Raw genomic sequence first — 25,936 nt, forward strand, 5'->3', positions numbered from 1 at the left:
ATTGAGTGGCCTCGCGCAAGTCACAGAACTTTTGGCGGGGAAAGCGGAGGCTGCAGTTCTGCGAACTTTCGCTCTCGTAGCACCTGCCTTGCGCTTCTCCAGAGTTAAAGCAACTAAAGCGCACTTGGCCGGTTACAGCAAGGAGAAAAGCTGGAGTTAAAGTGATACAGGATCTAGGGGCGGGGCTGGCGAGGGTGGGGACAGACGAAGACTTGGGTGGGGCTTTGCGCTGAGTTTGCATGCAAGTACGGGATTGGTCGAGGATAGACTTCGACGACCTCCTCTTATGTGCCCGCCCTAGGATTCACTGCGCTTGCGCACGTCCCGTTTGCACGGTCGCGAACCCACTACGTGACCTTATGACGTGTGTCGTGTGTCGCACTCACGTTGCCTGTGCGTCAGTGGCTGGGGCCGTCGCTGCTTGGCTGGTTGTCCAGGTAACCGCGGGAGTTTTCTCCGTCAACGACCATCCGAGACCTGCGTGCGTCACGCAGTTGAAGCACCTGAGGACCCTGCTGAGCCCTCAGGTGAGGAATCGCGTGACTCCCATTCCCCGGCCACCGGGCGTTCCAAAAGAAAAAAAGTGGGGTAACAGAAGTTTATAATGGTGAGCGCCTGCTGTGTGCAGAAGATTGTGAAAGATCTTTCAGTAGGAGACGTGAATTGCTAAAGACCGCAAACTTTGATGGCACCGCATACAGCATTTGAGTGCCAGGCCCTAAGCTTAGGCTCTAGGGGTCGAGTTACGTCACAGGCTATGAGGGAGAGGCGCATATCTAGACAACGAGCATAAATCTACACAGGATAAAATAAGCGCAAGGCTGACGCTTCATTTGAATTGCGAAAGTGTGTCTCAGATTCAGAAGCGGCTGGGCTCTAGGAGAGGAGCCCAAAAACATGAAGGATAGGTTTGGGAGTGAAGGGATCCGAGTTCAGGTTTAGCACTGAGTTGACCAAATGGTATCTCTGGCTTTAACCCTCATCATACGTGGCCTTTCTGTCATTAACTTCGTCATTGGGAAAGAAAAGCCGTAGTGAGAGCAACTCCAAGAATCTTAGGAGAGAGTTAAGTAAAGTTCAACACACACACACACACACACACACACACACACACACACACACACTCTATAAACAGGGTTTGGTGGCGCCAAAGGCCGGAATCCCAGCAATTGGGAAGTGAAGACAAGAGGGTCAGGAGTGCATTCTTGGCTATATAGACAATTCAAGGCCAGCCTGGGCTGCATGAGACTATCTTGAAAAAAGAAAAGAAAAATTGGGCCAGTGAGATGGTTCAGTGGATAAAGGCACTTACCACTAAGCCTGACTCCCTGAGTGAGCCCTGAGACCCACACACGGGAAGGAATGAGTCAATTCATGCAAGTTGTTCTCTGACCGCCACACAGGCACCGTCCCACCACTCACAATAAATAAATATAAGGAAAAATTCTTTTAACTTTCTTTTTTTTATTTATTCTTTGTGTCTTTCACATCATGCATCCCGATCTCACCCATTTCCCGTTCCCTTGCATCCAGCCTCTGCCCCTGCAACCTCCCCCCCCACCCCCCCACACGAAAATAAAATTTAAGATAAAAAAGGAAAAACAGAAAAAAGGACACAAGGGGAAATCTCGTCGTAGAAGCTGCAGTGTGGCACAGAGAGTCACACGGTATACTCCTTTGTCCATACATCTTTACATGTGTGGGTTCATCGCAGAGAATCATTGGTCTCGGCTACACTACCAACACTGGGGCCTCACCGGGACTCTTCCTGGACCTCCTGTTGCTGCCTGTGTCGTGGAGGTGTAAGGGACTAATGGAAAGGGCATTATGAACTGGACAGCTGTATGAAGAATGATAAACCACAGGGAAGGACATGGAAATGGAGAGGACGGGCTAACAACATAAATAAGGCTGGCTGTGGGGGAGACGGCTCTTCATAAGCACGAGCTCTCCGGCATCCACTTGAAAGCTAGGCACACCTGTAATCGCAGTGCTGGGGAGGCAGAGGCAAGGGGGTCCCTAGAGCTCGCTGGCCAGATTCATGAGCCCCAGGTTCAGTGAGAGGAGAGACCCTGTCTCAAAAGAACAAGGTGAAGAGCAATTGAGGAAGACGCTTGATGTTGACCTCTGGCCTCTGCGTGCACACCCAAGCAGGCACATGTGGCCCCCAACATATAAAAAGAATATGCTACTTGCAGAGGATGTTGCTGAGTACTAGAGCACGTGCTTGGCATGCGTGAGCCTCTGCATGCGTCCCGAGTACTACAAAAAGAAATCTGTTACCTAATCATGGTGCTGCATGCCTGTAATCGCAGAATTTGGGAGGCTTGCTGTGTGCTCAACGCCAGCCTGACTACAGAGCCAAGACCTCCTTTTAAAACATAAGAATAATGTGTGACTTTTAGAGTTTCCTGGAGAAGTAGGGTGTAGTCCTACCTCAACTAGATATGCCGTGCTTTGTTGCCGCCCATGGGAGGCCTGCCCATCTCTGAATAGAAATAGAAGAGGAGTGGATTGTGTGTGTGTGTGTGTGTGTGTGTGGGGATGAATGGAAGGATAGTGAGGAGGGGAAAGTGCAATCAGGATGCAAAATAAATAAATTTAATTAATTAAAAAAGAAGAATAGCCAGGCATGGTGTCTGCAAAACAAGATAGAGGACTACTTAGAGAGACCCTGTCTCAATAATAATAATAATAACAATAGCAACAGTAAATAAAAGTATATGGCAGAGCTCTTTCTCTCGGGCCTGTGGCGTCGGCAAGATGGGCAAGTGTCGTGGTCTCCGTACTGCCAGGAAGCTCCGCAGCCACCGTCGGTACCAGAAGTGGCATGAAAAACCATACATGAAAGGCCACTTGGGCACAGCCCTGAAGGCCAATCCTTTTGGAGGTGCCTCTCATGCCAAGAGAATCGTGCTGGAAAAAGTAGGAGTTGAAGCCAAGCAGCCAAATTCTGCTATCAGGAAGTGTGTCAGGGTGCAGCTCATCAAGAACAGCAAGAAGATCACAGCTTTCATCCCCAATGATGGTTGCTTGAACTTTATAAAGGAAAACGATGAAGTTCTGGTTGCTGGATTTGGTCAAAAGGGTCATGCTGTAGGTGATATTCCTTGGAGTCCACTTTAAGGTTGTTAAAGTAGCCAACGTATCCCTTTTGGCCCTGTACAAAGGCAAGAAGGAAAGACCAAGATCCTAAATTTTGACAGTGGAAGCACAGTAATAAATTTTCCTATTCTGAAAAAAAAGTATATGGCAGAATTAAGTCATTAATACATATGCCACAACAGCATAAAGACAGAGTTATAGCTTGTGGAATCAAACATACATGGATTCAAATATTGTATCTGTCATCTAAAAACTATATGTGACTGAGCAGCTTTCTTAATTTTCAGTGCCTCAATTTCCTCATATGTAAAATGGGAATCATAATAGCTTCTGCCTCAGAGATACGAGGTGAGGTACCGACTGGGTGTCAAGCAGTTATGAAAATGCCTGCTCTACTTTCCATTCCACTTAACCCCCAGGCAGTCCAGTCAGGCACGTATTGCAGAGAAACGCGTCCCCATCGATTGTGGGTCTTGGGGATGTTTGCACTGTGTGAGGAGAGCAGAAGTCGGTTAGAAGAAAGGAAAGCTGAAGGGATAGAGCCCTCACTCGGTGGTAGAACAATATAAAAAGTTGTACTCCTTGCTCAGTAAACTGGTACTGTTATCTGTCACTTCAAAATACCCTAATGGAAAAATTGGAAATAGAACCCTTTGGTCTCTAAAAAAAGATGATGTCATGGTGCAGCTGGGCCAAATGCCCAGGATGGACAGCCTTGAAGAAGGATGAGCAGCCAAAGCTGATGAGGCGCCTGCACCCCCTTCTAGCCAATGGTAGTGAATGGTTGGCTCAGACCATGGTGGTGGTGCCGCTATTTTCTGGTTGTAGTTTGAGGATTTGGGGGCAGTGATTCCCCTGCTGGCTCTGGACGTATTTGGGTTAGGTGTACAAAGTAAAGGTGTTGTAAGCCAGACCTCTAGTAGCCCAAGTGGTGAATCCAACATTTGGCGTAGGAGCCAAATTTCATCTCAGGAGCCTGAGAGGACAGCTGGCGAGGGACACGCAGAGTAATTCACTGTGTGGTGATCACGTATTTTCTTTTTTGGTTTTTCTTTTTTAAGTGAGGGTCTCATATAGCTCACGCTGACTTCAAACTCGCTGTGTAACTGTGGAGGACTTTGAATGTCTGACCGTCCTGCCTCCCCCTCCCAGGTGTTGGGATTGCAGGCGTGTGCCGTCTTACCTGCCATTCCCATATTCTTTTTATTTCTTTGCTTACTCTTGTGCAGTGCGAAGGCTCACACCTGGGGACTGATGAATGCCAGACAAGCGCCCTATTATCTGAGCTGTACCCGTTTTTGCAGTGGTCACTTTCACCACGAACCTTTAGTGGACAGTTAACAGGGGAAAGTGACATTGTTTATTCCAAGTCTCAGTTCTAATTCTGCTGCTCCTTGTTTCCAAACTTACACTGTCTCTGTATGCCTGCCCAATAAATCCAAATCATTAGCGGCCTCCAGAGGCCCTTCCTGAGCTAGCCCAGTCTACGCTTCCTGAGCTAGCCCAGTCTACGCTTCCTGAGCTAGCCCAGTCTATGCTTCCTGAGCTAGCCCAGTCTACGCTTCCTGAACTAGCCCAGTCTATGCTCCCTGAGCTAGCCCAGTCTACGCTTCCTGAGCTAGCCCAGTCTACGCTCCCTGAGCTAGCCCAGTCTACGCTTCCTGAGCTAGCCCAGTCTACGCTTCCTGAGCTAGCCCTGTCTACACTTCTTGCCCTGCCTCCTCTCTTGTTGGCAGTCTCAGCTTCCTTAAATTGCTGGTCCTTGGCCAGAGCTTGACTTCGTTCATGCTACTCATTACATCTGAAGTAATTTACCATTCGATGGCATCCCTTCTTCAAAGTTTAATCTTGACCATTTAAGCATAAAATTGTCTTGGGCTTCTCTAAATTATTACTACACTCAGAACATATTTTTCTTATGGGACATTTCCAATTTCTCAGCGTCCAATTAGAACCTAGGGTAGGATCTGTGCTTTGCTCTTTGTCTCTCTGTCGTCTTCCAGCCAAGTGTCTTTGACAGTAAAGTGCTGGAAAACATTAATTGAATGAGTAGCTATAAAGGCTAAAATTTATCAGATTAATTGATTTTTTTTTTCAGTCACAGACCTGAAAGATGAAGGAACAGGAGGCCATTGCTTTTGGAACGGTTGATGCGTTACATTTGTATCATGAGTCTCAGAAAAACACATTAGGAAATAAACCAAACCACAACAAAAAAAAACCAAACAAAAACACACACACACCACTCCCGGGCGTGGTATAAACTAGACAGGGTGGTGTACGCCTGGAATCCTAGCACTCAGGAGGTAGAGACAGGAGGATCAGAAGTTCAAGTCATCCCTGCTGTACAGTGAATCTGAGGTCCGTCTGGGCCACGTGAGGCCCTGGAGACTATTATTCTTACAGTTCAGGTATCCGAGCAATTTGTCTCATTTTGTTTAGTTTTGAGAGAAAACCTGTGACGTAGATGTAGAACAAAGGCACACAAAGACTGATGGACCTGGAGATGCTCTGTGTGCTGGAGACCAGCGCCGTGTTTACAGTACCCCTTTGCCTCTGCAGGGTGGAGCTGCGAAGGTGACTTGTATGGCCTGGTCCCAGAACAACGCTAAATTTGCTGTCTGCACAGTGGACCGAGTGGTATTGCTGTACGATGAGCATGGGGAGCGGAGAGACAAGTTCTCCACCAAGCCAGCTGACATGAAGGTGGAGAGGACTCGCATGTGCTCCAACACGTTATCCGAGAAAGCTGTGTGACCTGCCTTCTAGCCGTAGACATGGGCAATGGTCTACTCTATTTCTCACTATAAACTTTCTGGTCTCTTGGGAAATGTGTGTGTTTTCTTTTCTCCTTCATTTCTACTCATTATCTTTGTTTTTACTCCTAGTATAACAGGAAGAACTACATGGTAAAGGGCATGGCTTTCTCTCCTGATTCCACTAAAATTGCCATCGGACAGACTGACAACATCATCTTTGTCTACAAGATTGGAGAAGATTGGTGAGGACAGGATGGGGGGTAGGCGGGTTGTGGCCACTAAAGAAGAGTTGGGCATGGGAAATACCTCGCTGGGATAACGATGACATCAGGCATGGAAGGCAGGGGCTCTCTAGAGCCTGATTCTATTGTGTCCACCTCTGCCTGCCCCACCTGTCCTGCAGTCCCATCCCTGGAGGGATGAGTGTAAGCCAGCAGAAGGTCCCGAGAGCCAGTGATATACTGTGTCATTGGCATAGCTCCAGGGCTCCTTGGGGACCCACTCACTTCTCCATCAGACCTCCCACATAGGGCCATGTCGGGCAGTTCATTGGGAAGTGATTTTTAAGGTTGCTTCCTTGCCTTTTGTCTGACAGGGGTGACAAGAAGGTCATCTGTAACAAGTTCATCCAGACGGTAAAGTTCAGAGATGAGCCGCACCTGCTTCCCTCCTTGTAAATGTAACCAGGAGTTGCCTTTTTCAATGTCTGACCCCGACTTGACCTGCTAAAGGATGGTGTTGTCACCTGCTTGAGAGCCTTGTTGTGTCCCTTGCCTGCCTTTTCCTCCTGGAGAGGACTAGAATGATGGTGTGTGGTGGGTGGCGGTTGTTCTGAGTGTGCCAGTCCACACAGGCGGGTCACCCTTTCACCCCTTCTCATACAGAGTGCTGTCACCTGTCTACAGTGGCCTGCAGAGTACATTATTGTCTTCGGACTGGCTGAAGGCAAGGTAACGGAGGAAAGGGAGACACAGGTTAGGTATTTGGGGGGGACAGTGTCCTGGGGTGCCGGGCAATATGGTTCATCTTTCCCCTGGAGCTCAAGTGCATACTTGAGAAAAATGCATGAGGACTAATTTTGTCATTTGGCATTTTTACTTCTGTTTCTCCATGCCTGGGTGACACTGTAAGTAGCCTAGCCAGACTTGTTTGGTTTTCAGGTTCGCTTAGCAAACACTAAAACTAACAAGTCGTCTACCATCTATGGGACGGACTCGTATGTGGTGGCGCTGACAACCAAGTGAGTAACAGAAGTAGACTGGGACTGTCAGGACAAAGCTGCATTTGATGGAAAGGGGACTGTCACGGGGCGGAAGTCCCTCCCTCTGTGCCCACCTCTCTGCCTCTGCCCTTCAGTTGCTCTGGGAAAGGCATCCTCTCAGGTCACGCAGACGGCACCATCGTCAGGTATTTCTTCGATGATGAAGGCTCCGGAGAGTCACAGGTATGAAGGGCGCACACTCACTCTGGGGTGGGGTGGACATTCCAGGAGCCCTCCTGGGGAAGCTGCAGGTTTAAGCACCATGACTAGAAAAGGGCAATCTTGGAGAGAAGCGTTTGGTGCCACTCATTATTTATAGGGAGGAGTGGGCGGAAGGGACCTTGAAAGAAGAGAAATAAAGACTCTAAGGGGGACAAAAAGTGAAAATTATTTCCATTTATGTAAATACATACATATACACAAATGTATATATATATATACACATACATGTTTATGTAATGTATATACATCCAAATGCATAGGAGAAAAAAGTTAACAGCCCATCAAGATACCTCAGCAGGTAAAGGTGCCCAGTGCCAAACCTGACAGGACCCTTGCCATGCAAGGACAGAAGTGACTTCCGCAAGTCATCCTCTGCCCTTCAACCATGTGTGCACATATGCAAATGTGCGCACAAAAACACACACAAATAAATAAGATGTTAAAGAATTAACTATTTTTTTTGGAAAAAGAAAAGATAGATATACAGGGAAACTTTGCTGTTTTACTCTGTATAATTTAGTACTGTGGAATCGTTTACATTGTGAGTTACCCACATAATTCAATTTAGCCCTTCTTGAAGCCATGTACTCTCTTGGACCTAGACAGTATTGGTTACTGTGTGTCGTCTCTCTTTGGGTGGCTTTACTAGTACGTACCAGAGGTCTCAACACACCACTGTGAGTACACGGCCCGTGTACACATGGCATGCGTGTGCTCATGATACAGAGACAGGCTGTGAAGCCTTCAGAATTCAGGCGTGTTGATGTGGGAAATGCTGGCAGGAAGGCTCGCTTTCTCTCCGGGGTGGGATGGTCAAGAGTGTGTGGATCAGCTGCTAGCCTAGCATTCGCAACGAACAATTGAAATATTCTGTCCCGGGGGAAGTTGGTTAACCACCCATGCCCACCGTATGCCTTGGCTTGGGCAACCAACAGCATCGTGGCAGCAGGCTGTGATCAAAGGATTGTGGCCTATGGAAAGGAAGGCCACGTGCTACAGACTTTCGACTACAGCCGTGACCCTCGGGAGCGTGAATTCACCACAGCTGCAGCAAGTCCTGGAGGCCAGTCGGTCGTGCTAGGAAGCTACGACAGGTAGGTCCCCCGGCCAGTTGCATCTTTTTTTTTTTTTTTATTTTCGAGACAGGGTTTCTCCGTAGCTTTTGGTTCCTGTCCTGGAACTAGCTCTTGTAGACCAGGCTGGCCTCAAACTCACAGAGATCCGCCTGCCTCTGCCTCCCGAGTGCTGGGATTAAAGGTGTGCGCCACCACCGCCCAGCCCAGTTGCATCTTCTACCTTTCTCTGTGAGCTCTGCCCTAGCCAAGTTCTAAACAGCAGCGGGAACCTGGACAGAAGCAGTGTCTGTTGAAAGGGATTCTCAGATTGTCGTCTGCTTCAGGATGCGCTGTGCTGCCTCAGCCTGGACTCCACAGCAGAGGCCATTGCGTTCCCCATGTCCCCCTGCCTCGTCCCCACTATGCCATTGTGTTCGAGTTTGAGAGGAAGACTAAGTAGCCTTCTGTAGTAATAAGGGCAGCGGGGCTGCGTCCCCAACACCCCAGCCACCTGGCTAGCTTATGCCCGAAATAACAACACACAAACTGTATTCATTGAAACACTGCTTGGCCCTTTAGCTCTAGCCCTTACAGGCTAATTCTCACATCCCGATCAACCCATCTCTAATAATCTGTGAGCACCGGTCTTACCAGGAATGATTCAGCATGTCTAACCTGGCTGCTTGCTTCATCGCGTGCGTCTGCCTCAGAGAGCGGGGCATGGTGTCTCTCTGAGGCGTCTGCTCCCGAGAGGAGAGCTGTGGAGTCTGAGCTAACTTCCTCTTCCTCCCAGCACTCCGTTCTGTTTACTCCACCTACCTATGTTCTAACCAATAAAATGGGCCAAGGCAGTTCCTTTATTAGCCAATGACCTTCCTCCATCAGCCATCCTCATCGCCAGTGCCTGCACTGACATGGTCTGTAATGTAGCCGCCATTTGGTGAATGAATAAAGAAACAGCCAAGCAGCTAGGGTCAGGTCTCTTTGTCTGTCTTTATGTCCTTCCAATCTCACGTGTCTCCTTAGGTTCCATCCTTCTTTGACTCCTACACTCTGTTTCTTCCTCTTCCCTCTCCTGGCCGTCCGTTTGTCTCACTTGTCCTGCTGTCCTGCTGTCTCTACTTCTGGCTTTTGTGTTGTTGTTGGTTCTTGAGACAGGGTCTCATTCTGTGGCCCCAGCTAGCCTGTAACTCACTGGGTAGACCAGGCTGGCCTCCAACTTACAGTGATCCTCCTGCCTCTGCCTCTCACCTGTTGGCATTACAGGCGTGTACCGCCACACCTGGCATCCATCTTCTACCTGCTCCTTTCACCCAACTCCCTCAACTCCCCTCACCTTTTCCCCTCCCGTTGGGCTGCCTCGCTGGTCTGCCCTTTTGCGTTTGCTTCCCTTTCTGGTAGAGTGAGATGCTTCCCTATCAGCACTGGTCTATTTTCACACTTTACCTTTCTAGACTCCGGGTGTTCAACTGGAGTCCTCGAAGAAGCATCTGGGAAGAGGCCAAGCCCAAGGAGATTGCCAACTTATACACCATCACAGCCTTGGCGTGGAAGCGGGACGGCTCCCAGCTCTGTGCTGTGTGTTGTTAGGAGCCCCTTTCTGTACTGGCGATTGTCTCCAAACTACAGTAAAATAGAAACTACTCCCTATGCCAAGGGAGTCGCTCTACTCTGACACAAGAGAACTCCAGCTGCCTTGTGACTTCAACCTAAAAAAAATCTGTTAAAGGCAGGAAAGGGAAACTTACACTTTCCAGGAGGCCCTGAGGGACACGCTTGTCCAGGACAGCCTGATTTCCCCTCATTGTCCAACCCACATGTGATCCCTGTAAGTCCTGGGATTGCCACTTTTTTTTCTGATATGTTCAGAATCTGCCCACCCTTTTGCTGGCCACTTCTGTCTAGATTGTGACACTGAGGTCTGAGGTCTTGGGGTATATCCAGATACCGTCCTTGGCCAGCGCGCCGTGCATCTCCTTCCATGCTGTCCCCCTCTCTCTCAGGGCACCCTCTGTGGTGGGGTGGAACAGTTTGACTGCTGCCTCCGAAGGAGTATTTACAAGAACAAGTTTGAGCTGACGTATGTGGGACCCAGCCAGGTGAGCAGCTGATGACCTAGCATGCTGAGACCTCCCGTGGCTCATCTGTCCTTGTAACATTTCCCCCACCTGCTGGCCACAGCCACAGTGTCAAATTTAACCTTCCTCCCTCTGGCAGAGCTATTGTAGGGAACTGAATGTGTCAGGGCAACTTCTGGCAACCCTCCTGCTACGTAGTTGTTCTAACCCATCGCAAGCAAAGGTTTACACACCTGGCTCAAGAGATACAGGGATTGGTGCCTGTATCTCCCCAGTGTGAAGCTGTTCTCAGCGCCGCCCACTAGAGTTGTGGACGTGTATGATCACAGGCGAACTGTAGTGCGCAGGACTCTTGTCCCAGAGGCACGCGTCTCACTCTTGCACTTCCCTTCCCTCGCTCTTATTACCAGTTTGTTTCTGGATCTTTCCAGTCTCTCCAGAAATGCTATCCTTTCTCTACTGTGTTAGATCTGTTAAAAACCGAGAGTACAAAGGTAATTTATCTGTCGCACCAGGGCCAGAGATACGGCTCTTACTATTCTTACACAGAACACAAGTTCAGTTCCCAGTGCCATGTTAGTGTCTCACAATCACTGGGTCTTCAGCCTTGGGGATCAACACCCTCTTCCGACATCCGGCACCTGCACTCACCTTTGTACACACCCACACATGTAATTCAAATTCTTTGTAAAAAAGACATTGTGCTCTGGTATGTGGCCAGTGAGCTTGAGGCCAGCCTGGTCTATATAGCAAGTTTCAGGCCAACCAGGGCTACATGTCTCAAAAAAGAAAAAAAGTAGAAGAGGAAGAAAAAGAAAGAAAATCTTAGCATTTAGGAGGATGGCCAGTTGGAGGTCATCTTAGGCACATGATGATATAATAACGATAATAATAGGTTCATAATTATATAACAGTAACGATGATATAGTATTCTGTCTTCATCGGTAAAGAGCTTTGTACTAAGAAGTGCGGGAACAAAGTGAGTGATTAGTGTTACCGAGTAGAGCTCTCAGAATCGAATGGCCATGGACAGCCCAGGCCATGGGGAAGTATTTCCTAGGTAGCAAACCCCTGTGTGGGTGCAAGTGTTGTCCTTAGCAACAGCATCCCAGGCCTAGGGAGAAACAAGATATCCTGGAGTTGCGTGAGGGACCCAGAGCACCTTCATTCTTCTCCTGCTCTGGGAAAGCCTGATGGGTTGGACTGGTCCTTTCCCAGGTGATAGTGAAGAACCTGTCTTCAGGGACCAGGGTGGTGCTCAAGTCCCACTATGGCTATGAGGTAGAAGAGGTGAAGATCCTGGGGAAGGAACGGTACTTGGTGGCTCACACATCGGACACGGTGCTGCTCGGAGACTTGAACACCAATCGCCTCAGTGAGGTAGGAACCGAGAAAGGAAGGGTGGGTAATGGGATGTCTTGGCTTGCTAATTCTGAAGATGCAGGCCCTAAGAAGTAAGATTCCCCATAGGATACCATTCTGATATTATTTCCTGGAATATAAACTTCCACAGTCAGACTGGTTTCTCTTGGAAATATGAGGATCAGGGCAAGAGTCTGATACAGAGCGCCTTTTGTGTAACGTCAAAACCTCCTTGAATACCATCTCTCTTCTTTGCCACTGACATCCTCCAGCCTTGTCTTGGGTGATTGTCTACATTGTCTATGATGTTTTCTCCTCACTTTGCAGATAGCCTGGCAGGGATCTGGTGGCAATGAGAAATATTTCTTTGAAAATGAGAATGTGAGTAGCCGCGATTCCCTGCCCCCATTTCAGTAAGCGGGAGCTTCTAGTCAGAGGGGCGAGAGGCGAGGGATGGGGAGACTGCAGGTAAAGGGTGGGGATGAAACAGGAAAAGACAGGGAGAGGTCACCCTGAACTACAGTGCCCCTTCCCCCACTTCTCTCTACACCACCTCCATTCTTCCCCAAGTGTGCATGATCTTCAATGCTGGAGAGCTTACCCTGGTGGAATATGGGAGTAATGACTCCTTGGGTTCTGTACGCACTGAATTCATGAACCCTCACCTCATCAGGTAACTGAACCCTGGAAATCCAAAATGGGACTTCTAAAGTGTGTGTCTCCAGATCAGGCTAAAAATGTTGTCCCATGTGTATTTCAGAACCCTCAAGAAGACCCTAGCTAAGCCCATTTTACCTTACCTTGTTGTTTCATGTTTCAGCGTCCGTATCAATGAGAGGTGCCAGCGAGGAATGGAAGATAATAAGAAACTGGCTTATCTTGTTGATATTAAGACTATTGCTATAGGTAAGATGCTCTTATAACTTTAATACTGACACCGATACCTGTATTGCACTTGTGTATCATGAGCATATTCAGTGATGAACCTGAAAGTCACTAGGTAAGTATGTAACCTCATTTTTACAGTGTTAGAGCAAATGTTTAAGTCCCTGTGGGTATGCCTTTATGAAGTGTCTGGCTATGGATACATTCATGCTCAGGCCTGTCAGAAGGCCTGTCCATAGAATTACCATGTTCTCTCATCATATACCTTAGGGTCAGCAAGTTGTGAACAGTAGAGAAGAATTATCAGCAAATACCTTTGGAGGCCAAAAGAGAGCAGTGGGATCCCTGGAACTTGGTGGGTGTGAGCTGCCATGTGGGTGCTGGGGATTGAACCTGGGTCCTCTGGAAGAACAGTTAGTACTTTTAACCACTGAGCCATTTCTTCAACCCCTAGTTGTTTGGGGGGTTTGTTGTTTGGTGTGGTTTTAATCACATTACTGCTACTTGCTGAGGTCCATGCTTAGAGTAGAATTGCTGAATCATAGGAGCAGCTGTGCCTTCAGCCTGTCTCCCATTGCTCTCCAAAAAGGACAATCAATGTCCGTTCCTCTCCCAGTCAGAGTTCCTATTCTTCCACATCCTCTCCAGGACTTGAAATGCAGGTGTGTGTGCAATGCCATTTCACTTACTTATTGTTCACTTGGATTTCTCTTCTGTGACTTCCAGTTTCTCATCCCTTATGCATTGTGAAAGTCAAGTGGCCTCTTTGTTAGAGATGTGAAATTCTGTATATAACCTCTGATGGTTACTTACATTGTAGTTTTTTTCTCAGTATGTGTGGCTTGAGTTTTCTCTCTTTTAGGTATCTTTAGTATTGAGACATTTAAAATTTTATTGTAGTTATTTATGTAATGGAACCGGTTGGGGGAAGCATTATGCCATGGCACTCAAGTAGAAGTCAAAAGACAACCTGAGAAGCCGGGCAGTGGTGACACACACCTTTAATCCCAGAACTCAGGAGGCAGAGGCAGGTGGATCTCTGTGAATTCAAGACCAGCCTGGTCTACAGAGCAAGTTCCAAAGGTACACAGAGAGACTCTGTCTTGAAAAAAGAAAAAGACACTCTGAGGCGGTAGATCCCTCCTTTCCACTGTGTGGGTCTAGAGGATCAAACTCAGGCCCTGTAGCACACACCTTTAAGTATTAATTGAAGGGCCAATGGGATGACTCAGCCTCTAAAGATACTGGTCCAAGCCTGATGACTCAGCTTTAGTCTCTCAGGAGAAGACCAACTCCTGCAAGTTGTCTTCTGACTTCCACGTGTGCTCCTTGCAAAATAGAAACAAAGAGCTAAAAATGTAATTAACAAATTCTTAGTTTAAAAAATTGAGTCTAAGGATATAGTTGAGTGGCAGAGTGCAGGGAAGCCCTGTATTCAATCACCAGTGCTGCCAAAATAATAGTAATAGTAATTGCTGGTTTTTGAGGTCTCATTTAAAAACTTTTCCCCATATTCCCTCCTATATTTTAACATTCTTAAGTTTTGCTTTCCATCTGGAATTTATTTTTGTATGTGATGTGGGTAGGGTTTTAACTTTATTTTTTCCATCTGTGTAACCATTTACTGAAAGCCCACTAATTTGTTATACCATCCCTGTCATAAGTCAAGCTTTCATATACATATGGGCCTCTTCTTAAGATAGTTTCCTATTTCATGAATATTACATTTCACATCTGAGCTCAGAAACGCAGGTATCTGCACTGGGAATGATATGTAGGCCAGGAGGCCTAATTCTCGTGGCGGTGATAACTCAGACCTCAGCTCCATCCATTCGCTCACGCCATGAATTTTACATATTTTTCAATATATGTAATGATAGTCGGTTCTCTGAGTCACCGGTCCCTTTTAATGTAATTTATATATAATTTCAGGGTCCCTATGTGGTCCTGGAGGCTCTAATAGACTTGGTTTGGTTTGGCTTTGGTTGCTGTGTTGTTTTTCAGTGTTTGAAGGCAGGGTCTCATGTTGCCCTGACTGGCTTTGAATTTCTGGTCCTCTTGTCTCAGACCCCTGGGTACTGGGATTATAGATATGAGTCACCATGTCTACTGTCATAATTTCTGTCCCCAGGTTATCAGTCTGTCTGCCGGCTGGTCCCATTGATTATGCTCCTGCCTCAGCCTTTTCGCCTTGTGCTTGAGCTCTGGGTGTGAGCCACTGAGCTTCACTGAGTGAGCTCTCCTCAGGGCTTCCTTCTTCGTCGCCTCACTTGTGCATCCACTGCTCTGGTGACTCCGCGCAGCCAGGGTGACATCACCAGGTCATTTCACTCCTCAGCTCTCTGGTACTCAGTAACACGGTCACTCTCTTTCACTGTCGTTTCAAGACAGGCTCAAACGAGGCAGCTGGAACTGGACTACATAGAAGGGCCTGGTCTCAAACCTCCACTCTTTCTGAGGGCTGGGTTATAGCAGTGTACCACCATTTCTCCATGAGATCTTTTATCTAGTTGCCCATAAAGCCAAGTAAAACATTTATAATTCTAGACAAGTTTATTGACAGTATTTCTCTGTGTAGCCTTAGCTGTTCCTGACTGTCCTTGAACTCTCTCAGTAAACCAGACTGGCCTCAAACTCACAGAGATCCACCTGCCTCTGCCTCCTGCATGTTGGGATTAAAGGTGTGTGCCACCACACTTGGCAAGACCCAGTTTTTTAAGCATCTTAGAAAAATGGTGCAATATTGGTCATTTGTGGTCCCCATTGATACCTCTGGACTGATAAAATGTTCCTAAATCCCAACATGATTATAAAGCCAGCATTCTAGAGACCAAATGCAGCCCTCTACATGGCGGGGTTCGCTCTTCTTACCCTGTCTTCTTTGCAGTGGATCTGATTGGCGGGCTACAACATTGGTACTATCAGTCACGAGAGCCGTGTGGATTGGCTGGAACTTAATGAGACTGGGCACAAGCTTCTCTTCAGGGATCGGAAACTTCGTGTGAGAGGGGTTACTAGGGTTTTAGGCCTGGGCTGGTACACAAGCTGTTACCTGGGACTGTGGGGGCAATGCAGGACATAAGTTCTTGGTTCCATATGCCATTAGCATAGCAAAGTGGACCAAGGATAGCCTATACGCTGTCAGAACCTGACCTAGGGACCCTGACAGAGACTGTTTACAGGCTGCGTCCTCGTGAAGCTGCTTCCCCTCCTCAGGTCCAGCTGCTCTTTGCCCCATCCCACTGCCGCAGTGTGCTTCAGCCACACTTAGCTGAAGGCATGGACACTGACTCGAGCAGTCTCTTGTCAGGGTGGCATCCCCAAAGAGGTCGCTTTTCTTGTGATGCTTCATTCCAGTGAGAGCCTCACTGCAGACTGTCAGTTCACTTAGTTTGTTTGTAGCCCTACCTGCTAATCTGGCCCAGGGTTACTCTATAGTCTGACCTTCACCTGACCATACCTTGAATTAGATCGTGGTTGTTTGGTCATCTCATACTCGACCAGTCAGGATATACCAACTTAGCACAAACTCCAAGGGCTGGCAACTCAACACATAACTGACTGGTGGATCATTTCACTGTGGGGGAAAGGGACAGAACCAAATGTCATCAGTGCACGCCTCCTAATTGTGCTGTCTCCCTCTCCAGTTGCATCTATATGATATTGAAAGCTGCTCCAAGACAATGATCCTCAACTTCTGCTCCTACGTGCAGTGGGTTCCCGGGAGCGATGTGCTGGTAGCCCAGAACCGAAACAGCTTGTGTGTGTGGTACAACATTGAGGCACCCGAGAGAGTCACCATGTCCTCTATCAGGGTACGTTGGTGCCAGGAGGCCCAGGTGTGTCGCTCTAACTCATTAGCGCTCCAAGGAGAAGTATGTGGAGACTGTGTGGTGTTCTCAACCCACCACCCACAATCGCTATGATAAAACTGGCAAGCCAAACTTTCACCCCCTCCCCATACTGGCATGGCCTCCAGAATTATCCTTGCTTGCGTTTCCTGACCTTGTGTTGCATTCCTAGAGATGAGGCCACATTCCAGTGGCCCTGGGACTATATAAAGTCACCATATGGCATTCTTTGCAGTCTAGAAGACAGACCCCAGTGGAGGGATGGTTCCATGCCATCATCCTTGTCCTTGTTCTTGGCCATTCAAAATCCCTCCTTTTTCAAATTACACATAAAACATTCTTTACTGTCCCATCGCAACACCACACACACACACACACACACACACACACACATACATCCTCCATATACATACCACACACACACACACCACATACACATACATCCTCCATATACATACCACACACACACATACATCCTCCACATACATACCACACACACACACACACACACACATACATCCTCCACATACATACCACACACACACCACACACACACACACACACATACATCCTCCATATACATACCACACACACACACACATCCTCCACATACATACCACACACACACCACACACACACATACATCCTCCATATACATACCACACACACACACCACACACCACATACCACACATACACACCATACAACAATACATCACACACACATACACACCCCCCACACACATACACACACCCCCCACACACATCCCACACATACATCACACATCCTCCACATACATACCACACACACACACACCACACACACCACATACCACACATACACACCATACAATACACCACACACACACAGACCCCACACACACATCCCACACATACATCACACACATCCTCCACATACATATCACACACACACCACACACACACACACACACCACACCACATACCACACATACACACCATACAATACACCACACACACATACACACCCCCCACACACATACACACACCCCACACACACATCCCACACATACATCACACACACATCCTCCACATACATATCACACACACACCACACACACATACACACTACACACACCGCACACACACACCACACACCCACCACATACCACACATACACACCATACAACACATACACCACACACATATACACATACACACACCACATACACACCATACAATACATACACCACACACACACACCACACACATACCACACACTCATATGTAAGCCCTTGAAGGCTCTCAAGTTAGCCACCATGTAACTTTCTCTCTCCCCACAAATAATATAGGACCTTGCAAGGCTTTGGCTTTGGCTACCTCTCTTTTTTCTTTGTTGAACAATATTTTCATTCTAACCTTTAAATCTTTAAGTTACATTTATTTATTTTGTGTGTGTGTGTATGCATCTCTGGAGGCCAGAGGACAACTTGTGGGAGTCTGCTCTTCCCAGGAGTGAATGCAGGCCAACAGGCGCCTCTACCTGTCGAACCTTCTCTCTGGTTCTTAGTGCTAATCTTTGTTGCTGCTGCTGCTGCTGCTGCTGCTGTGCTGGATGGAATCAAACCCAGGCTTCAAGCACACTGCACAAGTATTTACTACTGCGCTTCCAGGAGTAGTAAAGGGTTCCTTTAGTTTTGATGGGTTTTTGTTTTGTTTTTCTTTCTTTTTTTTGTGTGGGTTTTTTTTGTTGTTGTTTTGGTTTGGTTTGGTTTGGTTTTTTGAGGGATTTTTTTAAAAAAAATTTATGTATTTATTTAATTTTTTAAGAAAGAAAACAAACTATCTTTTTTTTCATTTTACATGCCAATCCCAGTTCCCACTCCCTCTCCTCCCTCCCATTCCCCTGCCTTTACCTCCTAAGTACTTGAGTGCTGGGATTAAAGACCTGGGCCGCCATGCCTTGCTATAAGAATTTTTTTTTAACTCCCAAAATGGGCATCATTCATATTCAATGTCTTATTCTTTCTCTCCTTTCCTTCCTCCCTGAATGACCTGGAACTGGAACTTGTAACCCAGGCTGGCCTCCATGAGTGCTGGTATCACAAACACGGGCCACCACACGTGATTCATGACACTATTACCTTATATGGACAGAACTTAGATTTCCCCACTACCATATTCCTACTTTGCTTCTTGCAGTTTTGGTCTCCCCTCAGGAATTAATTTTCTGCCTGGAGAATATCACTTAGAAATCCCTTTGGTGAGGGTCTCTTTAGTGGAAGATTATACTCTCTCAGGTTTTGATGATCTGAAAGTAGCTTTGTTTAGCTTTTGTTCTAAAAACCCTTTGGGACTAAGTACCCAACTTCAAACTGACAGCTAACTTTTCTTAGCTTTTTGTAACATGTTATCCCAATAGATAACATGTGTTGTGCACATGTGTGCAATGCCTGCTGAGGTCAGAAAAGGGCATCAGATCCCTCAGAGCTGGAGGTACCGGCCACTTGCTGTGAGTGCCCATGTGTACTGGGAACCAAGCTTGGGCCCTCTGCCATAGCAGTGTTCTTAATCTCTGAGCTGTCTACTCTTGCCCCTTTGGTTGCTCCTAAAACCTACTTTTTTTTTTGGATGTTTTGACGACACTTGACTATAGTTTTTGTACATAGTATTTTTCCTCATGAAGGGGTCTTGCCATATCACACAGACTGGCCTCAGATTTCGGGGCCCAGGCTGTCCTCCTGCCCTGCCTCTTGAGAGATAGGGACTGTAGTCACGGGCCACCCATCGGGTTAGAGGGTTTGGGGGTTGTTTTTGCAGTGGATGGCTAGCGACTGAACCTGTACATTAGAAGTAAATTCTCTGGTACTGAGCTGTACTCCAGCCTTTTTACATGAATTTAAATGATATCCCATGCAGCATATGTTGGGTTTCATATGTTCAGTCCTGGGAACTTCTTGGCCACTCTCTCTCAGAACGCTGTTACCATTCTCCCAGGAATTCTGACTCAGCATGTGCTACGTTTCTTGTTCCGTCTTGTTTGCCTTTTCAGCTTCTTCTGTGTCTCCTTCTTCTGCTCCATGAACATTCCAGATAGTATCTTCAGATCTCTCCTTCAGCTCCTTGGCTCACTCTCTTCCTTGTCTGCTGCTTATGCCACAATTGGGGTTTTGCTTCAGAGTTAAATTTGGGCCAGGAACTTCTCCATGTTCAATGTCTCAGGCTTCACTTCCATAAAATTTTATTTGATTCTTTTTCCAGTATGCCCAGCCACTCCAGTCTTTCCTTAGTTAATTTTCCATGTCATTTTTATATCTTCAAATATGTAATATTTAATTTTATTATAATATTACAATGCATTATCTATAACTGCCATTTTTAATATCTAAAATGCTTAAAGACCTAAAATTATTGTTTATAATTACAATTTATTCTTTCATACTGGTTGTGTTGTATGTGCGTGTGCTTGCACACATACACCCACATGTTACTCTGAAGGCAGTCTCTACTTGTTTTCCCGCTGAGATGGTTGTTTGCTTCTGTAGCAATCAGAATCCATGGTAAGGCTGTGCTCCGCTTGCTTTGGTGCCCTTTGCTACAGAACGGGCTAGGCCGGGTTTACTCAGAGACTGACTCAGCCCATCCACGTGCTGAAGGCCCAAGGCTCATTGTCGGAAACATGCATTTGCCTTCAGAGCAGCATCCCCTTTCCTGCTGCTCAGATTTTAGCTTTTGGCCTTTGCCCTTCTGTCTTTTCTCTTTTTTATTGTTTATTTATTTATTTTTATTTATTTTTTTGGTTTTTTGAGACAGGGTTTCTCTGTAGCTTTGGAGCCTGTCCTAAAACTAGCTCTAGTAGCCCAGGCTGGCCTTGAACTCACAGAGCTCCGATTGCCTCTGCCTCCCAAGTGCTGGGATTAAAGGCATTGGCCACCACCAACCAGCTAAAAAAATGTCATTTTACTGATTTGTTTTGTTTTGGTTGTTTTTTTTTTAAATTTTTTAAAGGGGAATGGGTAGCATAGAGGTGGGGAACATTCTTAGTGATTTTGTGCTGGAAAAGAAAAAGTATGTTCTGGGTTCAGGTTCAAGTTGTAATTTAACTGGAGGAGCCCCAAGAATATCTCAGTCTGGGGCCTGGGGAAATGGTTCCATGGATAAGGGTACTTGCTGCCAAGCCTGATGACCTGAGTTCATTCTTTAGAGCCCACATGGATGAACACACACATGCTAAATAAACGTGAAAAAGTAATTATATAGATATATATTACAGGGTTTCTCTGTGCAGCCCTGGCTGTCCTGGAACTCACTCTGCCTCAGACTCACAGAGATCCACCTGCCTCTGCCTCCTGAGTGCTGGGGTTAAAGGTGTGTACTACCACTGCCTGACAAAATAATATACTTTAAAAAGAATATCAGTCTAAGAGTTGAGAAGATAACTCATTTGGTAAAGTGCTTGCTGTTCAAGTAGAGGGGCCTGAGTTTGAGCCCCAGAACATACAGCAAGAAAGTGAAGCGCTGGAGAGGCAGAGACAGGCAGACCCCTAGGGCTCAGCCCAGCTTACTTGGTAAATTCCAGGGCCAAGCTGAGATCCTGGTTGAAGAAAGAAAGGGTGGAAGCAGCTGAGGAGTGACACCTGAGCGTGTCTCCTGGCCTGCTCACATGGACAAGTGCAGTCACACACGCACCCACAGTATGTGCGTGCACACACACCCCTAAGTCTGTTTCCTACTGAAGAACTGGATGCCACTCTTTGTATACTGTGCAGGGTGACATTGTAGGTCTGGAGCGAGGTGGAGGGAAGACAGAGGTGATGGTGACCGAAGGGGTGACGACTGTGGCCTACACCCTGGACGAGGGCCTGATTGAGTTTGGAACAGCCATCGATGACGGCAACTACACCCGGTGAGAGCTGCTAACAGCCAGTGTGGTGCTGAGCCAGTGTGGGCCTAGCAGACGCCTGCAGTGACCCATTAAACTGTCACAGCTCAATGGGGCCCTGGAGTCATGGGAGGGGCCTAGACAAAGGGCGGTGTTTCTGGCCTTTCTTCCCCCCTCCTGCTGCCCCAGCAGCACCAGGGTTCCCCTCTGCTCCTCCAGATCCTGCTTCACTCCTGTGCTTTCTTCCCTTCCTCTCCAGGGCAACAGCCTTCTTGGAGACCCTGGAGATGACCCCAGAAACAGAGGCAATGTGGAAAACCTTGAGCAAACTGGCCCTGGAGGCAAGGCAGCTCCACACTGCTGAGAGGTGAGAGCTGTGGAACTGAATGCTGGCCACTAGGAGGCCTGTGGGCAGTCACCTACGGGCTGCTTCTGTCCTGTGTGTGGGCACTGCTTCCCACACACCCCAACAACATGAGCCCTTCCTGGTGCACTTACTCCAAACACCTTCCTACTCTAGATCAATATATCTTTTTAAAAATAGTTTTAAATTCTGTGAATAAGAATGTCGATGTGTGGGTTTGTGCACGTGAGTGCCAGTGCCTGCCAAGGTCAGAAGAGCTGGAGTTCCAGGCGGTTGTGAGCCGCCTTGGTAAAGGTGCTGGAACCAGACTCCAGTCTCTACAAGAGCAGTGCACACTCCTGACTGCAGAGCTGTCTCTCTAGCTCTGAATATGTCCTAATGTTTTAGCTTCTCCTTTGCAAGGTTCTCCTTTAAGAGGTTGTTTCTTGTTTGTATTATTACTGTTTATATATTTAAAGTTTTTACATTTTTAAAATTTAGTTACTTTGAACTGGGTGTGTTTTAGTCACTTTTCTATTACTGTGGCAAAACACCGGGACCAAGGCAGCCTATAAAAAGCCGCATGAAATGACCTTACAGTTCCATGATAGGAGCAGTGCGAGCACAGTGGCCTGGACAGCTGAGAGCTCACATCGTGGAACCAGCAAACAGACAGCACTGGAGATGGCAGAAAACTTTTGAAACAGCAAAGCCTCACCTGCAGTGACAAACCTCCAACAAGGCCATACTTCCCAATCCTTCCCAAACAGTTCCACCTCCTGGGGACCAAGTCTTCAGACATCTGAGCCAGTGGGAGGCAGTCCCATCTACACTGCCACAATGTGTCTATGTGAGGGTCCATGTGTGGGTATGTCCACATGAATGATGGTCCCTGCAGAGGCCAGAGGTGTAGGATCCCCTGGAGCGAGAGCTTCAGGCAGTTATGAGCCTTCATATGTAGATACTGGGAATTGAACTCAGGTCCTCTGCAAGAGCAGTACACACTCTTAACCACTAAGCCATCTCTGCAGCCTGCCCAAGTCTTTTTAACATACCTCTGTGTCTTTCCTGGGTGTGGCACAGAGGTAATGAACACATTTGCGACCTCAAATTCCTTGAGTTCAAACGTTGGTTCAACTTTTCGTCTTGTATAAACTTAGAAAGGTCATTCACCCTTCCCAACCCTGGGATTTGGTTTTCTTCATATAAAATGGGGGCACTGATGACAGTATTTACCACATAGTATTATAAAGGAGAGTGGCGATGGTAATGGTGGTGAAGAACAAGAAAGAATCTGCAAAAGGCTTAGATGTAAGGGCTTAGTAATGTCAGCTGTTTCTGGGAAGCAGCTTGAGCTTTTTCATATATACCCCTCCTCCCTTTACCCCATGTAAGCTGTCCGCAAGTTCTCAGGACTCTACCTTGTCTGCCTGTGTGTCTGTCTATCTATCTATATCTATCTATCTATCTATCTATCTATCTATCTATCTATCTATCTATCTATCTATCATCTATCTACCTACCTACCTACCTCTCTATCTGTCTGTCTACTTTTTACCTTTTAAGGTATATTTATTTTATTTTTACGTATATAACTGTTTTGCTTACATAGGTACCCATGTATGGAGGTCCGAAGAGGGTATCAGATCCCCTGAACTGGAGTTACAGGTGGTTGTGAGCCACCTTGTAGGTGCTGGGAATCAAACTCAGGTCCTCTACAAGAGCAACAAATGCTCTTAACTGCTAAACCATCCTTCCAGCCCCAATTTTGTTTTTGTCTTGTTTTTTTTTTCAGATTTTGTTTTTAAGCAAAGTCTTGTGTAGCCCAGGCTGGCCTCAAATTTCATATATAGCCAAGGGTGACCTTGGAGTTCTGATCCTCCTGTGCTGAGATTGCAGGCTTGCACTGCCTCGCCAATTTATTCAGTGGTGGAGATGAACCCAGAGCTTAGCGAACACTAGAGTGCTCTACCAGCTGGGCTACATCCCAGCCCAGGTCTTAGTCTTCACACATATTCCCAGTCTGATATCTGCCTGGCCATACGACCACCAGTCCAGACCGCCAGCGTCTCCCACCTCAGTCATACAAAAGCCTCTTCCCTAACCTTACTGATGTTAGCCATGTCCTTCAAAATCTGCCCATCACACAGTGGAGACACACAGTGTAGACCAGCAGGTTGACCTCAAACTCAGTGATCAGATTCCCCAGTGCTTAGGTTAAAAACCTGTGCCACGACATTTGACCTATTTTTTTTTTAACTAAGGGGCTAGAGAGATGGCTCATCAGTTAAGAGCACTGCTTGCTCTCCCAGAGGTCCAGAATTCAATTCCCAGGACCCACCTAGAAACTTACAGACTTCTGTAACTCCAGTCCATGGGATCCAATGCCCTCTTCTAGCCTTGGGGAACACCAGGCATGCATGTGGTGTACAGACCACATGGAACATAGACATATATGCAGACAAAATACCCATACACATAAAATAAATATTTTTTTAAAACCATCAATATAGGACCGGCAAGATGTCTCAGTGGTTAAAAGGTCTTGCTGCAGAAGTCTACTACTGATGAGCGTTCAGTCCCCAGGACCCACAGTAGATGGACAGAATCAACTCCACAGGCACAGCATAACACAGGCATGCCTGCATCCACACACACGTAATACATACACACAAACAAATAACTAAAATAATTTTTAAGACCATTTTAATTTTAGAGGTCTGGGGCTTGCCTAGCACGCATGACGCCCAGCTCTAGGTGTTGGCTCCTCTCAGAATGACCGCGTCTGCTGTCAGAGGGGCTGTGGTAGCCTCTTCCAGAAGAGCTTTGACTTGTCCTGCCAGAGAGTCTGGAAGGGGGTCTCTCAGAGAGAGTACCATGGCTCCCTTCTGAAGGACTGTCCCATGTCCTCCGGATGGGACTGAGATAGCTCCTTTTGGAGGGGCTGCGGCATCTCTGATAAGGGGGACTACCCTTGGGGGAGGGATTACGTCCCCTTCTCTCTCGAGGGCTACTAGGGGTACTACTACGAGGGCTCCTCCCTGAGGAACTGCGAGGCCTTCTCCCAGAGGGGCTGGGTTGGCTCCTCCCTGAGGGACTGCGACCTCTCCCCTTAGAGAGCCTGGGTGGGCTCCTGTCAGAGATACTCTGAGGGGTTCTTCTAGAGGGACTGCCATCCTTCCTCTGGGAGGGACTGCGACATCTCCTCTCCGAGAGGCTTCTAAGGGTTCTGTCAGAGGGACTCCTAGGCTTTCTCTGAGGACTGTGGCGTCTCCGATGAGATCTCTCAGACAGGCTGTGATAGGCCCTATGTTGTTCTTGCTCGTGTTTGAAGTGACTTTGCATGGTTCTCTTCAGAAGGGAGTCAGGCACGAGTGTCTCTTGGACCTGAAATTTGGCTCCTACTTTAGAACAGTTCTTAGACTCTGGACTGAAGAATTCATAGTTCATCATAGAAACAATGTTCTTTGCCAATTCCAAAGGTCTGGGTTGGAGAGAGCTCACTTGTTTTGATTGGTGATCTTGGTCACATGTTTCCACATGGGTGGAACCCATGAACTTTTGCTTTATAAGAGGTGTGCTGGCCCCTCTGCCATCTGTTACGCCATCATCCTCATCTTTTTCTTCGGGGTACAAGTTTTTGCTTGACCACAAATTGTCTGGACTAGCCCTGTCCTCAGGCTTCTGTCCGGGGCTATGTGCTCTTTGGAATGCCTGCTTTAGGCCCTGAAAAAGCAGCTGGATGGACCTGGGCTGGGAGGATTTCTTCGGTTGTCTCTTTGAAGAAACAGTTTTGGTTTGAGTTAATGGATCTGTCAGTGTTCCAGAAGGACACTCTTCTGTGGGTCTACTGGTTTTGTAGAGCTTTTGCTTTTTAAGTTCCTTGGTGATTTTCTTCATTGGATATTTTAAGTCTGAGGTCTTACTGAGTCTTGACTTAGCCCATTTTTCATGCTGGTTACTCTCACAGTCACTCTCTGACGCGGAGAGAACCTCACAGAATTCATAATGCCCAGAGTCTTTGGCTTCTGTCTTCCCTGCCACACCATGGCTGCCCCATTGCTTTTGCCTCCTGTGAACTGGTACAGAAGCCGGAGACTGGGAAGATCTGGACTGGAAATCTCTTGTAGAAGTTGGACTCTTGGAAGCTGGAGT

General features: G+C 47.2%; 3 protein-coding genes across 3 annotated transcripts; all 3 read left to right on the forward strand.

Moving 5' to 3' along the window:
* The first annotated feature begins 359 nt into the window (after positions 1–359).
* Positions 360–15,692, forward strand: LOC142839584 (intraflagellar transport protein 172 homolog). The gene is made up of 13 exons (XM_075955800.1): positions 360–527; positions 5,668–5,811; positions 5,994–6,106; positions 6,460–6,499; positions 6,749–6,814; positions 7,025–7,104; positions 7,221–7,308; positions 8,283–8,441; positions 9,857–10,501; positions 11,699–11,860; positions 12,170–12,223; positions 12,663–12,748; positions 15,615–15,692. The coding sequence occupies exons 1-8, from the start codon at positions 360–362 to the stop codon at positions 8,301–8,303; spliced, it is 720 nt and encodes a 239-aa protein (XP_075811915.1). The 3' UTR covers positions 8,304–8,441; positions 9,857–10,501; positions 11,699–11,860; positions 12,170–12,223; positions 12,663–12,748; positions 15,615–15,692.
* Positions 2,738–3,239, forward strand: LOC142839289 (small ribosomal subunit protein uS12-like). Its single transcript, XM_075955286.1, has one exon. It carries the CDS (start codon positions 2,764–2,766, stop codon positions 3,124–3,126), a length of 363 nt encoding a protein of 120 aa, XP_075811401.1. The 5' UTR covers positions 2,738–2,763; the 3' UTR covers positions 3,127–3,239.
* Positions 15,636–24,538, forward strand: LOC142839202 (intraflagellar transport protein 172 homolog). The gene is made up of 5 exons (XM_075955147.1): positions 15,636–15,728; positions 16,375–16,542; positions 21,326–21,462; positions 21,698–21,805; positions 22,382–24,538. The coding sequence occupies exons 2-5, from the start codon at positions 16,411–16,413 to the stop codon at positions 22,506–22,508; spliced, it is 504 nt and encodes a 167-aa protein (XP_075811262.1). The 5' UTR covers positions 15,636–15,728; positions 16,375–16,410; the 3' UTR covers positions 22,509–24,538.
* Positions 24,539–25,936: the final 1,398 nt, after the last annotated feature.

Source organism: Microtus pennsylvanicus, chromosome 21, assembly GCF_037038515.1.
Source record: "Microtus pennsylvanicus isolate mMicPen1 chromosome 21, mMicPen1.hap1, whole genome shotgun sequence".
Lineage (NCBI taxonomy): Eukaryota > Metazoa > Chordata > Mammalia > Rodentia > Cricetidae > Microtus > Microtus pennsylvanicus.